This window comes from Mugil cephalus, chromosome 1 (assembly GCF_022458985.1).
Source record: "Mugil cephalus isolate CIBA_MC_2020 chromosome 1, CIBA_Mcephalus_1.1, whole genome shotgun sequence".
Lineage (NCBI taxonomy): Eukaryota > Metazoa > Chordata > Actinopteri > Mugiliformes > Mugilidae > Mugil > Mugil cephalus.
In genome coordinates this window covers 23,369,764-23,384,407 of record NC_061770.1, presented here as the reverse complement: position 1 = coordinate 23,384,407, position 14,644 = coordinate 23,369,764, and the positions used below count along the sequence as shown (strand labels likewise).

Below are 14,644 nucleotides of genomic sequence, written 5' to 3'. Positions count from 1 at the left end.
TTTTTTTTTTTTAAAAAAACAGCTGCTCCAGGATACACACATTCCCATGACATGGCTTTTTTGGTGTGTGGTCTCCACCGCTCTTCCACTTCTAGCCAGTTTTTGCTATTCTGCTCCTATAAGTGTGTGTTTAAGGAGGTTTGAATACTCCAACAACGCCCCTACTGACATTAAATCCACTGTTTATTAAACACGAAGAACATTCAGGAGTCACACAGAGTTAAGTTACATATTTCTTGTATTGTGGCAGGAAGTTGGCTCCGTTTATGAAGTTATTACGCTCTGGGGAAAAGCGATGCACTAGGAAAGACTGGTTCTCCCCTGTGACTCTTTAAGCATCATGTCGACTAGTCAACAACACGGACGCCTCCTAGAAGACAGGTGAGGAGTCCAGTGCGTCGTTGCAGCAAACTAGCAGCTGTTCAACAAGTGTGTGGAAATAGTTCACTAAAGAGGAAGCCCATGCTACTGTCACATGTCAGTGCTGAAATGCAACTTAAGTACCGCAAGAAAATCCTCCGGACAGCAGTCAGTCATAGCTTCAGTTATAGCTTCACCAAATGTTTCCACGGTGACAGAGAAGGAGGCTACACATCAACTATTTGATAAAGTTAGCAAACCTTGAGCTTCACACCACCACAGAGTCTAATCTCATATTCTACCACCACAAACACTCACTCACACTCACACTCACTCACACTGGTGCCTATCCCAGGATGCATTGCCTCAGGGCTAAACAAACAACCATTCTCACTCACTCACTCGCACCGAGGGTCAATTTAGAATCACTAATTAACTTAACGAGTCGGAGAAAAGCCACGCTCTTAGATAGAGCACCATTAAATGCTATTGACGGTGCTGACTTGCAGCCTGTTTTTATACAGGCTATGCATATCTGTTGCTCACAGTATGTAGCACATGAGCTGTCTGTTCTCAGAATATGTGTTCAGGTCACAAATAGAAATTGAATTGTTGCAAAGCATTACTTTCTACTGGGTTTTTATCAGTGACGTCATCAAAGACTAGTCAGTATCGACTTTAAGTTGCGCAACTCCCACGATGTACTAACACACGTGATCTGAAGTCTATGAAGTGGAATTTATTTACGACAAAGCATAACGGAGCTGTTTAGAGGCTGAAAATCAATCAGGGAAGTCAGTCTCATCAAGGTGAAGTCACAATACACTTTTATTAACAGCGTTGGTCTTAATAGTAAAGAGTGAGGGGCTATTGATTGCAGAAGCCGCACTCTGGCTGTTACATGGAAATAGAATAAACATGATAAAAGTATAGATAAAACTAGTTTTGAATTGGCAAATATTTACTAAAAAATATCCACTTTTTAAAAAAAAAAAAAATTAAATTAATTAACTAATTATTGGATTCACAAGAACACGCCCACGTCCCCACCCCTCACCTCACCTCACCAACATCAACACACACACACATCGTACCATTCCATACAACCACAACCTCCCAAACATTGCACAAGTCACTTTTGGCCGAGATGCACAACAAATATTGCACAGCTATTTGTACAGTTTTTATATATACATGCATTCATGATACGTGCACCTGTGGCACTCAGAGCAAAAAATAATACTCATTCTGTAAGTATATGTTCACTCCAGTTAGATCTTGTTGCTACAGTTGAATCCATCAGTAGAAGTGCTCATTTGATTGCATAGGCATCTGTTTGTGTTCTGTGTCATATGTTGTAGTGGAGTTATATTGTATATGTGGAACAGTGGGAGCAGGAGAAACAGTATAAGACACATCTGTATGTTTTTATTAACATACAATAAACACACATACTGTTTACTTTAGGTTAAAATAATGCTATTTCGTACAGAGAAGTGAGTTGCATAGCTCAGTTCAAGTTCAACGTCGTTAGAGTATAGAAAATATAGGAGCAGAGTGTGCAACTCGAGGTAGCAACACGCAAACAACGGCCGTAATTAGCATTTACTACAGACAAGCTGCACATCAGAAAGGACTCAGGATCCAGGATCCAGGCACAAACACTTGTAGTCACGATTAAGGTGTTGCAAGCACCCGTAACAGATTTCTTACTTCCACCCTTTCAGCACCGTGCACGTTCTCCTGATGGGGGACAAAAACTTGAATTCAGGAGTAGGAATAAAGTCACGACATGAGGCACATTTATACTTTATACACGGTCACTAGGACCCTCTCAGGTCCATTCTCAGATGAGTCACAGCTGTTTTGGAGGCACAAGGGAGACCTACACAATGTTAGGTCATAATGTTATGGCGGATCAGTGTATACATGTTTCTAAGTGGGACCAGGTGCACCCAGTTCCCTTCTTATCTTTACCCAGTTAGTTACCAAGTCTGCGAAGGGAAACTAGTCCACCAGATGTGTTGCAGTCTTTCTGTACCGTGTTCTGGAAATGTTTTCCTTGTAGAGCAGCTAAACTCGGACATTTGATCCTTTTGTAGGTAACAATCTGACTCAGTGTGTGTGTGTGTGTGTGTGTGTGTCACTGTGACTCCAAAATACCTTTATAGGTAGAAATATTATTAGTTTGGTCTGAACCTTGGATCTTGACAATACATCATTTTCTACACTATTTCCTATTCACCCGAATGGTTCAAAACATTCATATAAAAAGACAGAAGAAATACGGTTACAAACACTAATACTCATCGTTTCTTTCTTTCCTAAAAAAAAGTGACAGATGTTAGTCAGAAACCGCTTCGTTGGTAATTGGCTCTGGAGGCGCATCGATCAGCTCGAACATGTCATCGATGACCTGCCACAGACAGTTCTCCAGAGGAAAGTCGTTGTCCACTAGATTGACCAGGAAGTAGTTGTCGTGGATGTACTTGATGATCATCCGCGACGGAGACTCGTCCTCGTAGAGTTTGGCCCACTGCTCGATCCACAAAGCAAAGGCTTCGTCCTGAGGAAACATGGGGGAGTGTAAAGCCAGTAAACACACCTACATAACACAGCTAAACATAGCTAAATTATTTAAACACAGCTAAATAACTGACAGTTCCAGGATTTGACTTTAAACATAAGTAAATGTAGCAGATACACCGGTCATTTTGGCCTCATGGGAGTGAGCTGCACTGTTGGCTTCTCTTCTGCTAATAGTTCATCTTCAGCCTCCATTGATCCCTTTACTGAAATATGTTGGATTCTTGTTAATTGAAGAAATTTAAAATTGTGGGGGAAAATAAAATTATTTATATATATAAAATGGAGGCAAGACGCACAGGCAATTAGTGAAATGCGATACACCGCTCACACACCAGAGGGCAGCAGTGAAACACAGACATTTATTGAGATATTATTATTATCTTGATTTATTTAAAGCTGTATTAAGTTTTCCTCTTATATACTAATTTTTGGACCACAAACATTGGTTTTCTTTTGGCTTTTAAACGTATTACTGTTATATATGACTTATAGTTATCCTACCTGAATGGATGAATGGATGACCATTTTCTTTATTCATTATCAATACCTCACGTAACATGCGTCAGCTTTATCTTGTACTATTGTTTGTAGTGAGATGTCACATAAAGTATCTATCTATCTTCTCCTGTACATGAACAGGACGGTTTCCATCTTACCTTCCAGTAGGTAAAGCTCACTGGGTCCACGACAGTAGGCTGAACAATCTCCCTGCCAGGGAAGATCCCCCACGTCACAGCATTAGGCTGCATCTCAGGAGCATTGGTCAGGTCACGACCCTACACCCAAGATATTCAACAGGAGACAAATGAATCACTGACACACTAACTTAAAGCAAAAAATGTGAGATTTCTCTTCAAACTGTTGCATAAAGGCATAACATTATGCTCCTAATATTGTGTAGGTCTGGTAGGTCTAGAACATTGAATTGTCACAAGACGTCCAATGTCATTTACTTCTCCTTACTTCTCAGTGGTCATAATGTTGTGGCTGATAGGCATACAACATACATACATATTTAAATCACATGTGACATTCATGTGGGGGAACTTACCTGGACATTAACAATGTGGTAGTTGACTCGAGGCTCATACTTCTTCAGCACTTTAAGAAGAGCATTCACATTTTCACTGGAGGTGAAAAACTCCAGATAGGCCTGTTGGGTGCAACACATCAACACAACCATCAAAAACACAATCCTCAACAACACCTTAAAAAAAACAAAAAAAACAAGACCAAGTAGACCAGAGCTCCTACCTTCTGAAAGACATATCCGCCTGGAGGTCCCCAGCCTACCACGGGGTCTGTGGAGGGTTTCCCGTTGATGTTGGGCTGGGAGTTGATAGTGAGGACTCCTCGTTTGTTCACCTTCTCCAGCTCATCCCTGAGGAGGTTGGTCTCTTGAGCCAGAGGCTCGTCGTTCCACGGCAGGCACATGACCTGGCAGAAGAAGAAACCTTAATCTGTCAGCTTGGTGTATAACTCTAGCATATTTGACAACAGTGATTGTTTAGACGGAGAAGTTGTACAGTTTTGGGAATCATGACATGATTTGCTTTCTTTCTGAGGCCCATGTCTAGTAGAGAGCAGGGGTCAATGGAGACATGGTTAATTTAATGTAGCATAAGGACTGGAAGTAAAGTTAAGCAACAACAACAACATGTATGGACAAACCTACAGCTGGGCGGTATACAGGTTCATACCGAATACCAGTACTTTTACTGGTTTACCAGCAGCTGAGAGGCCAAGTGTAAAAAAGTACTTAGTTGGAAGTCAGTTTAATTAAGTGGGATTTCATTTATATACTTATTTGTACATGTCTGTGAAGGTTCCAGGTCATGATACATCCAAAAGGTGTTTTAAAAAAAGAAACTGGTCTTGCTGAGTTTAGAGAAGATGTTTCATCCAGGTAGCTTCTTCAGGTCTGAGGGACTGGTGGGAAGTATGAGGTTTAAATAGAGAAGTCTGTGGGTATAACCCATCAGAAATTGGTGCAATAAATTTCCATTAACGGCTTATTTATATAATTGGGACATATTAGACTAGATCTGTTGTCATCAACATGCATCGAGTGCTGCATCTTGTCCACCTTGTGTCCGCTAGAGTTGGGCTGGGCTGTGATGTAGGAGGTGAAGACCTCAAAGACGCTCTCTTCATTCTTCAGTTCCTCCCCCCACATCTGGAGTAGTGTGTCTTTGGATGATTTGCTCTTCAAGTAGAACAGGTAGTAGTCGTTCAACTCGCCAAAAGCTGGAGACGACGAGTTTCCCCTGAGGATAACAGAAGTACATGCACAACTTCACGTAATCCTCTCCGTCAATGAAAATAAATGCTGTTAAGATTCCAATGAGTTCATGTGCAACCAGGCGTACCATCTGCCATTAGGGAACTCGTCCCAGTCCTGGGTTCTGTAGATGTAGCTCTTTGGTCTAGAGGCCCAGAAGATAGGTCGAACATCTTCCACTTTCCGTTTGGGATGGGCACTCACCGCCCAGGGAAGAGGCCGCCTGGCACAAAAAAAGCAAATTCGTAGCTTACTCCAATCACAATGCCAGATAAGCAGAAAGCTATATGTGTTTTTTGGACGTCAAAACTTTCATAATGGAACCAAACCTTTGCAGTTCAGCTTGACTTGCGTTTAGTGATGATTAACAAATGTTATCATGCTAATATGCTAAAGATTATACACCAGTTTACTTAAGTATTTACCTTAAAGACCCTCAGAGCTGCTAGAATGGTGTCAACTCCTTGTCTTGTTTAGAAAGAAGTGAACAAATGTTCTAATTACAGAGTGAGGTTTAGTTACCTGTCAACTCAAATGACTGGGCTGCTCAGTTACTGGGGTAGTGCAGCCCCTACCATTACATTAGATGGGCTGCATGTTGGCTTCTCTACTTTGACTTAAAGCATCAATGTTTATTTGTTTCCTTTACTCACCTGGGGTCTTCTATCCACATGCCGAGCTGCCGGAGCACTTCCATGGTCGCGACCTCTCGATTCAGCGTGAAAAAGTGGAGACCTGGTACTTTGCCGCTGTCCAGCAGCACGCGGCACATCTCCACCGCCTGTTGGATTCCGTAGTTACGAATGGCAGCATCGTTGTCTTTGATTGGCTCGATGACTTGGGTGATTTCCTCTGGTACCTCGAGCTTCGACAGCTTGACGAGTTGACGCAGTGACTGGTAACCCTGGAGAAAAAGAGGTTTAAGTTCAGCTGATTTTTTTGTAGATGGTGCGTTTGAAACTAAATTAAAACTCACCAGAACCTGTATTTTTATATATTTCACAGTTTGACTTCCTGTTCTGTATCAGCCAATATCTGTACTTACATGTACACTGATCAGCCACAACATTAAAACCACTGTCAGGAGAATTGAATAAAATCTGTGTATCATTCGTTCTTCAAAACAAAACTTGGTTTCCCAATATTCGTTCCAAAAACCAAAATGAAAAACAGATAATCACTTGGTTTTACGATTCACGATATTGTGTGCAAATGTGTTAAAATGAACAGACATGTAGCTACATTTAGCTCCAAAAACATTAGAAAAGTAGGTGTGAATTTTTCAAGGTCACTTTTTTATCACATTAACTAAATGTAGTTTTAGTTTCCGTTTTGTTTTGAAAAACGTAAAAATCAGGGACTGAATAACATTGACCATTTTGTGACAATTCAATGTTCTGCTGGAAAACCTTTGGACCTGGCATTCATCAGTGTGGATGTTACTTAGACATGTACCAGAAACGCTTTAGAAACAACTTAATAAATCATGAAGACCAGAATTTGGCTCCAAATTCATTAGATCCCAAACTGATCAAGTATCTGTGGGATGATCCACAGAGGCCCCTCCCCTCAACCCATAGGAACCAATGCCCCCCCACCACAGGACCCCCTCAGAAGGCCCATGTCCATTCTCTGTTGAGTCACAACTGTTCTGGAGCCACAAGGGAGACCTACACAATATTAGGAAGGTGGTCATAATGTTATGCCTGATCAGTGTGCCTCACATGTAATGCAATCTGCTGCATTCTGACTTCTCCCCAGGTCAAGTGAGGACACACTTGGTAAAGTGTGTCAGTTTCCAAGTACAGCACCAATATTCCTGTTCCTAGAAGCACCAGTGACTCACCTGAATTGGAAAGATTCCAGGTAGAATGGGACACGTGATATCAAGTGCCCTGCAGTCATCTACAAACTTGAGGAAGGTGTCTGCCCTGAAAAACAGCTGGGTGATAATGAAGTCCGCTCCAGCGTCCACCTTCTCCTTCAGGTGCCTGAGATCGTCCTCGTAGCTCTCGGCTTCTGGATGGCCCGTGGGGTAGGCTGGACACACCGACACAGATTAATGATACTTCAGGTAAAGCTCCACTCAAATGGTCTGGAAGGGTAAAAACTTACCAGCAACACAGATATCAAAGTAGTCATCAAACTCTGATCGCATATGCTTCACAAGGTCAGTGGCATAGTTGAACCCTGCCTCCTCCTCCTCCCATTCGTCTCCCACAGGGTCTGTAGAGATATGAGAACATAACAGCTGGGAGCAGTTCTTAACTTAGGGGTGTATTTCCAATTTTACTCTCACCTTGATGTTACATTTCTTTTCTACATATCTGATACTAAACATTAAAATAGCAGAATGCGGAGGCTGTGGCTCTGTCAGTAGAACAAGATGTCCACAAACCAGAGGGTAAGTGGTTCAATTCCTGGAAGACGCTTATGTGAGTTATCAGGATGAGGTCATATCCATTATTTTTCCAGCTGTTATACATGGGTTGATGGTTTCTAATGCTGAACTTTAGTCAATAAAAAGTTTCCTCGATCTATGTAAAACACTATTGACTGCTTGTAAAAAGCCATAATAAATAAATAAAGCAATAAAGCTATAACCTCCACCACACAATAAACAAACGACGGAGCACCTTCTCCAAGGTTCTCGGTTGTCTCAAAGAACACTATAGGAAAGCTTTCCTGCCTCAAGCCATTCGCCTGTTCAGCACCTCGTCTCTATTTGCGCATGGTTATTAGGTTATTGGTTGGATGTTCAGATTCATTTACTTTATGTCACTTATTTTATAATTCTTGTAATGTAGTTGAAGCACAATGTGGCTCAGAGCTGAGCTGAGCTGGAAGTCAGAAGCTATTGCGCCTCAAATGTTGAAGCTATTGGCCTGTAGTCATTGAGGCTGCACAGTCCTCCTTTGCACTTTTGATGCTTCTCAGGTTTGTACATAACCAGTGTACAAACTAGGACCCCTTGCATTTTTGTGTGGCGCCATGTTGCACCCTTAGTTTGGCTCTAACTTGGACAGGGTATGGGTTCACGGCCGAAGCTACAGTACAGGCATTGATTTAAAGCAAATAAATAAGTAAAAATGTCCGCTGTCCTACCTCCTCTTAGTGCCATTATATTCTTGAGGCCCCGTTGCTTTGCTTTGGCCAGGTAGCCAGTTATATTCTCTTTGGTCTGGTTGCAGCAGGTCAGGTGGAGGATGCTCTCCAGGCCACAGTAATTCACGGCCGTACTCGCAATCATCATGGACGACGTTTCTTTGTCGGAGCCCGGGTCCCCTGCCGGGTGCCAGGTAATGTCGATGAACAGAGGCCCCCCGGCACCCATGCGGTCGAATCTGTAGAAAAAAAAAAAATGTATAAGGACATAGCTCTTTTTGTTTGGTACAAACTATTCTTGAGTAGTAAGTATCATGGATGCATAAAGGCTGTTGACTCTTGTTCTTGCAGCCGTCGTTTGGGAGTTCTCACAGCTTGTTCTCGACTCGTCAACCAGGGAGACCTTTTTTCTCATGTTGTGTCCGGTTATTATTCTGTGGCGGTAAAACTCCCTCAGTAGTCACAGTTGCCCTGGGGCAGATCGACAGCAAAGTGGCTGCCAATCCACACCTATGCCCTCTCCGACCATCACCAACATTACTCACTCGCATTGGAGTTCACTGGGAGGTGGGTTAAGTGTCTTGCCTAGGGTTAGGGTTGGGGTTAGGGTTAGGTTTAGGGTTAGCCCAGGGCTAGGTATAGGGTGGAATCAAACCTGAGCTACTGTCGCCCCGCCACAGTGTGTCCTCTAATCTCTTCTTGCTAGAGATGGTCGTACTGTGTGGGTGCAGACAGCGTCATCAAAACGACTGGTCGATATCCATCAGCAATAAGAAAACTCTCTCTTATCGTCCGTCTCCCAGATCTCACACAATGCTTAGCGCAAATGACATATGCTGCAGTGGGATGAAGACGTCCTCAGAGTTCTGCACTTGAGCTTCTTGTGAAGTATAAATCACACTTTTTCTTCTTCTCGCAGCCCAACGAGTGAGAACAAATTTCTCATTTCTGGAGGCAATGTAACAAACTTCTGCCTTTTCTGGCTCCACAGAAATAATTGTTATGGCAGATATGATTTAACAAAAGTCGAGTAATTTAATTTACGGCCAGGGTAGCGTTGTGGTTGCCCATGGCAAGTTAAGTGTGTGATGTGTTTTTATTGTTTTTAGACTGCAACAACATCACATCCAAATTCTTTGGCGGTTGACGATTGTTGACTTTTGTAGCCTATGAGCCATGTACAGGAAGTTTAAGATGAATTAGGAAGATCCGAGGAGGAGAAAGTGTGTGAGTGCAGGGTGATCTGACAGATATCAGATATCGGAACCGGCCGCGATTGGAGGTTGGAAACGGGAAGTAGACTATGCAATCTCAATGAGAGGTGAAATGTCTTCAAGACATTCTACAAGTCCAGTTGCCTTCTTTTTTTTTTTTTTTTTTAACGCCTTTTGGAGCATGGACTGGAAAGTGTAAGGAGTGGATGCATTGATGCAGAATCAGACAGAGGGATCAAGTTTCAAAGATCAAAATCACTAAAGTATACGATAAACAGGTTGAGTTTGTTTTAACTGAAAGGGCAGTTTCTGGCTCTGATTTAGAGGGAGTGGCAGCTTAGCAGTCAAACTGAAATCGAGGAAAAAGCACCTTTGAAACGTACAGTAACAGTATTGCTTGCCAGTAAAGCAAAGAAGCCAAGACGTCAGAGCTTCTGGGACTCTCAGTAACAAAATGGAAACTGGTGCAGTGAAACTTTGAATGCAGAAAAGCATTTTCTAGTCAAGATATATCATTTTGAAAAGCAAAAGGCAAGGAAATGTAGAACTATCAGGAAGTGTTGCCAATGCAATACTAATGACATCAAGCTTTCAGAATTTGCTAATAAAATAACAAACATCAAGCCAACTTCCACAGAGAGAAATATCGATCTTTGTATGTGACCCTTTAAAATTCCATGAAAACATTTGAACACTGCATTGTAGAGTAAAGTGCATCTAAAGAGGACTGCATGTATTTTCCGGAAAGATACACAAGAGGGCGCCCAAGAGAGCTACTGACTGAGCCAAAGTAATCTGACAGGATCATGTTGGCAATGAAACAACAACCGCAGCTGCTTTCGTGGAAAGTATTCACAACCGGCCTCACAGAAAATGTTCCTGGTAAAGACCATGCTTTACTCCTGCATGGATGATGCAATGTCATGAAATAACTGGACAGATGCATTTAAGGAGAGATGATTTTCCTGACATCAGGCCTCCAGACCAGTCACCTTTAACCTATATGCTGTATATCTCCACTCCCCAACAGAATAGACCACTGCCTGTGGTGTCATCTGCAAACTTTATGACGTTGGTGTTGGTCTGGGTGTACAGCAACAGACTAAACACACCACCTTTAAGGATTCACTATTACGAAGAGGATGTCTGATGTCCAGTTTCTCGCTATGACTGACTGAGGCCTCTCTATCAGGAAGTTCAGAACCCAGTTATGAAGGAAGGGTGTCGGTCCGAGGGTCAGGTCAAAAAAAATAAGGTTGACCAACTTTATCTCTGCCCTGCTGGCCGGCTATAAGAGAGAGACACTCTCCATCGACAGTGTGGCAGTCGTTGCCATGGAGGCGTCGCTATGCACCACACTGAGCACCACCAAGAGGATCCTGGTCTTTCAAACCTTTAGCGTTTGCTAAATCTTTACCTTTTAGTACCCAAGTTTGATTTCTACGTACCTTGAGATTAAGTTGACAGCTCCACTGGCTGTGCGGGGAGGAAAGAACTCCAGTGAGAACCAGCGGTCTCCGGACTCCATCCTTCTTCGCATCTTGTCCCGCAGCCTGTCCGAGCGGTCCACATCTAGAACCGGCGTGGACGACCGGGAGCTCTCCTTGGAGCTTTCGCCGCCACTGTTGTTCCCGCTGGAGTCGCTCTTGCCCGACTGCCAGCCACTGTCCCTTCGTTGGTTCACCATGGTGGCAAATTATACTGAGAAGACAAAAAAAACCCAACAATAAATGTGTCTGTTTGGTCGTCAATTTAATCATTCACAGTTATATTTCTAAAGCATAGACACATGGGTCAGAATGAACTCTGGTCAACTTAGAAGTTTAGTAGCCTTTTTGATAGCTCACACCACTCAATAAAAAGTATGGTGTATATCGACCCCTTTTTTTGTTAGCAATTCTCTGACTAGCCATTTGTGTTGGTAAAAGAAAACACAAGTTTCTTTATCTGAATATGTACACTCACTCATTCCAAGGACCAAAACTTAACAAAGTGATGGATGAACAATCTGTCATGATTACCTATTGTTCAACTGCTGGTACATTTATACTTGATAGAGAAATGAAGAGTATACACTAGAGAGAAACTGAGGGCATATAAATCTTTAGATGCCTACAACTTTGTTCTGGATAGCCATATAAAAGGGTTAACAAGTTCAAACTTTTTTATTGTCCCGCAGTGAGGCAATTTGTCGTGCAGCAGATAATATACACACTACACACACAATAAAGAGATTGCCTACCTTGTAGTCATGGTTAAAAACAATAAAAGACATTAAACGAAGAAGTACATTAAACTTGGCTGCAGGTCCAAAGAGTATTTATATCTGTTGGTTCTGAATTGTGGGAGTTTAAGGTATGATGCAGATAGCAACATCTGAAATTCAGCCAGGATAGATTCAACCCTTCTTAACATCTGAGCGTCAGCACGGATGAGTTTCGTGTTGCGTGAGCCGAGGACCGGTCTAGCTAGTGGCAAGGCTGGAAAACACACCTGCATCAGGTTTGAGTTATTGTGAACTGAACCAGAAGCTACGTCTTGACTGCGAACAGCACCTGAATAACTGGGTAAGTAACCTCAAAGTTAACTGCATACATATTATATATGTGATGCTAGTGTAGGAGATAATAAAAGCTAATAGCTAACAGGCTACTGAGATGTATCACTCTGATGTCCCCATCTGACACTGCAGCCACGCAGCAGGAAAACTGTTCAAGAACTAATGACCTGCAGCCACGATTCTGCCCTTTGACCAACAGTGTGTTACAACACGTGCGAAAAGTCAGAGTTTGATGGAAACGGTTCAGAGAGTGATGTGAAAATACTTCTTCCATTAAAACAGAACGGTAACAGAACTTGACTGCAGTCAGTGTAGATGAATACGACACACTCACCTGTGTCCATGTAAACAGTGGTTATATTAACATATATGCTATTTTAATTTTGAGAAATTAAAAAAAAATAAATAATTTAATGTTTTTTTACAGTCACTAGAGGAAAATGTGCCAAAGGAATAAAACTTTATAACATTCAATGTGATGGTGTGAATGTGAAGTTATTCTATGTGTATGATATCAAGATGCACTGTGTCATTTTTCTCCTCAACCATGACACATCATCCACAGTATATTGTAAGAAGTGTCTATTTGGCATGAATAAAATAAAGTGATATTATTGCTGAATTATATTTGACTCTATTTGATTCTTATCACAGTATCAAACAATCAGAGGAACTCTGAACACTCACCCCACTCTCCCTGCTCCAATGACTCACTAACCCCTGAAACATCAACACACACACACACACACACAACACAGTACTATACAACTACAAACTCACAAACGTTGCGCAAGCTACTTCGAGCTAAAATGGGCACTTGCATGACAAATATTGCACAATGACTCAATATATTTAAATAAAATTATCATATTCAGCACTACGTGCATTTCTTTATAACTCTTTAACTCTGTGATGTCACTTCACTTGTAATGAGAGCCCTTTAAAATACTGACCTTGTAGCTGTTTAACTAAATAATAAGTCTAGTCAAGAATTAACAAATTCAAGTATTGAGTATGAGTGCACGAGTGTGATTCTGTCAATAAATAACGTATTGGTATTTGGTAAATGATTTATATGATTGTGATGTATGAGGAGCAATGTGGAGTCACTAATGTCTTTTTTCCCCCCATTTTATTTTATTTATTTATATTTTATTAGTAGAGATTATGGTACATATGGAAACTTCTAGTGTTGGAGTTACAACATAACAAAGCTTTATGGATGTCTAACAACCATCAAAGTGGAGATCAATATATATATATATATATAACTTTAAATAAAACAGAGCTGTTCGTGGTCCTGAAACAGCAGTAGAGATACGTTAGGGACAGTAGCTGTTATAATATTGTACTGCGCCACAGATGATGTCAGTGTTTATTTGCATGCGGAGAAACTGACATCGGATCTGCGTGGACCTAAAACCAGTCTTGAGATCGGAGTTCCCACATTAGATCTTAATGCAAGGTTTCAACAGGGCTATAGTAGTAATAGTAAGATAGGTTTCAATCGTCACATGCACAGTTATACGTAGTACAATGCACAGTGAAATGTATTGTTGTACCTGCAGCCAGTAGTAAAAAAAACAAAAAAAAAGTACTACGGTGGGAAACCGTAATAATTCCACAAAGCATACACAATAAATAATATATATCATTGTATAACTGAGAAAATTAAAATAAAATATAAACTGTAAACTAGAAATGTAAACTTACATATACATGAGTTTACAATATTGAGCATCATTGAAAATGAGCAAAGTTGGTGATGACGCTATAGTCAAAACAAACCAACACGAGCGGCTCCTCTATCATTAAATATACAGGACATGCACGTGCATGCGGAAATGAGTGAAATGGAAAAAAAATAAAAAATAAAATAAAATAAACTGTAAAATATGTGCTGAACTGGAAGGCTGTTCGGCTGCACTGTTAGCTGTTAGCTCGTTTAGTTACCCAAAAAAAAAATCTCCTGCTATTTTGCAGCACACGGAGCTTTGAAGCTAAACTCGGATGAGTTGGTTTAGTCGGGACAATGAAGCAAACACATGTCTCACCTGTCCTGGACAGTTGTCTCTCAGTGTCCACGGTGCGCCCCGGTTTACATTTGGCTACAACCACAGACGCTACAACCATTGACCATTTAAAATACAACATGTGGGGTGGGGTGAGTGTTTGTGGGAGGGGCCTCTCCCTCCTTCGCCTTCGTTTTCTTCTTCTTCTTCTTCTTCTTCTTCTTCTTCTTCTTTTTCTTCTTCGTCTTCTTTTTGGTCGTGGTTTGTTGTTTCCTTTGTTTCGTTTTTAACGGCGGTTGGACAACCAGTTTAACGGCGCATTACCGCCACCAACCGGTTTGTATCGGGACTGTGGCACAAGACAATAGAAAAAAAAAACTATTTAAAAAAACAACTAAGGATGCGCTGCTAAGTACGAAATTTTATTTAATGTTATGTGGTGCTGATACACCAGGTAAAATCCCTGTGTACATTGCACATTTGGCCAAAAAAAGCCTCTGAATCTGAAATGATCCAGAATTAA

At 41.5% G+C, this 14,644-nt stretch overlaps 1 protein-coding gene across 1 annotated transcript; it reads right to left on the bottom strand.

The window, feature by feature from the left end:
* Nucleotides 1-1,170: 1,170 nt before the first annotated feature.
* Nucleotides 1,171-14,419, bottom strand: mthfr (methylenetetrahydrofolate reductase (NAD(P)H)). The gene is made up of 12 exons (XM_047611880.1): nt 14,164-14,419; nt 10,998-11,250; nt 8,336-8,574; nt 7,346-7,456; nt 7,077-7,270; nt 5,884-6,134; nt 5,319-5,453; nt 5,036-5,216; nt 4,204-4,386; nt 4,001-4,102; nt 3,606-3,725; nt 1,171-2,926 (listed from the first exon to the last, which is right to left on the bottom strand). The coding sequence occupies exons 2-12, from the start codon at nt 11,234-11,236 to the stop codon at nt 2,705-2,707; spliced, it is 1,977 nt and encodes a 658-aa protein (XP_047467836.1). The 5' UTR covers nt 11,237-11,250; nt 14,164-14,419; the 3' UTR covers nt 1,171-2,704.
* Nucleotides 14,420-14,644: the final 225 nt, after the last annotated feature.

Bases quoted from the DNA above. Each gene is read 5' to 3' on its own strand.
- mthfr (XM_047611880.1), bottom strand. From the start codon at position 11,236: ATGGTGAACCAACGAAGGGACAGTGGCTGGCAGTCGGGCAAGAGCGAC. The intron at 4,387-5,035 runs GTGGACAAGATG...TTCTTCTGCCAG, and splicing joins CCAACTCTAGCGGACACAAG to GTCATGTGCCTGCCGTGGAA. The intron at 4,103-4,203 runs GTAGGAGCTCTG...TGCACCCAACAG, and splicing joins GCGGATATGTCTTTCAGAAG to GCCTATCTGGAGTTTTTCAC.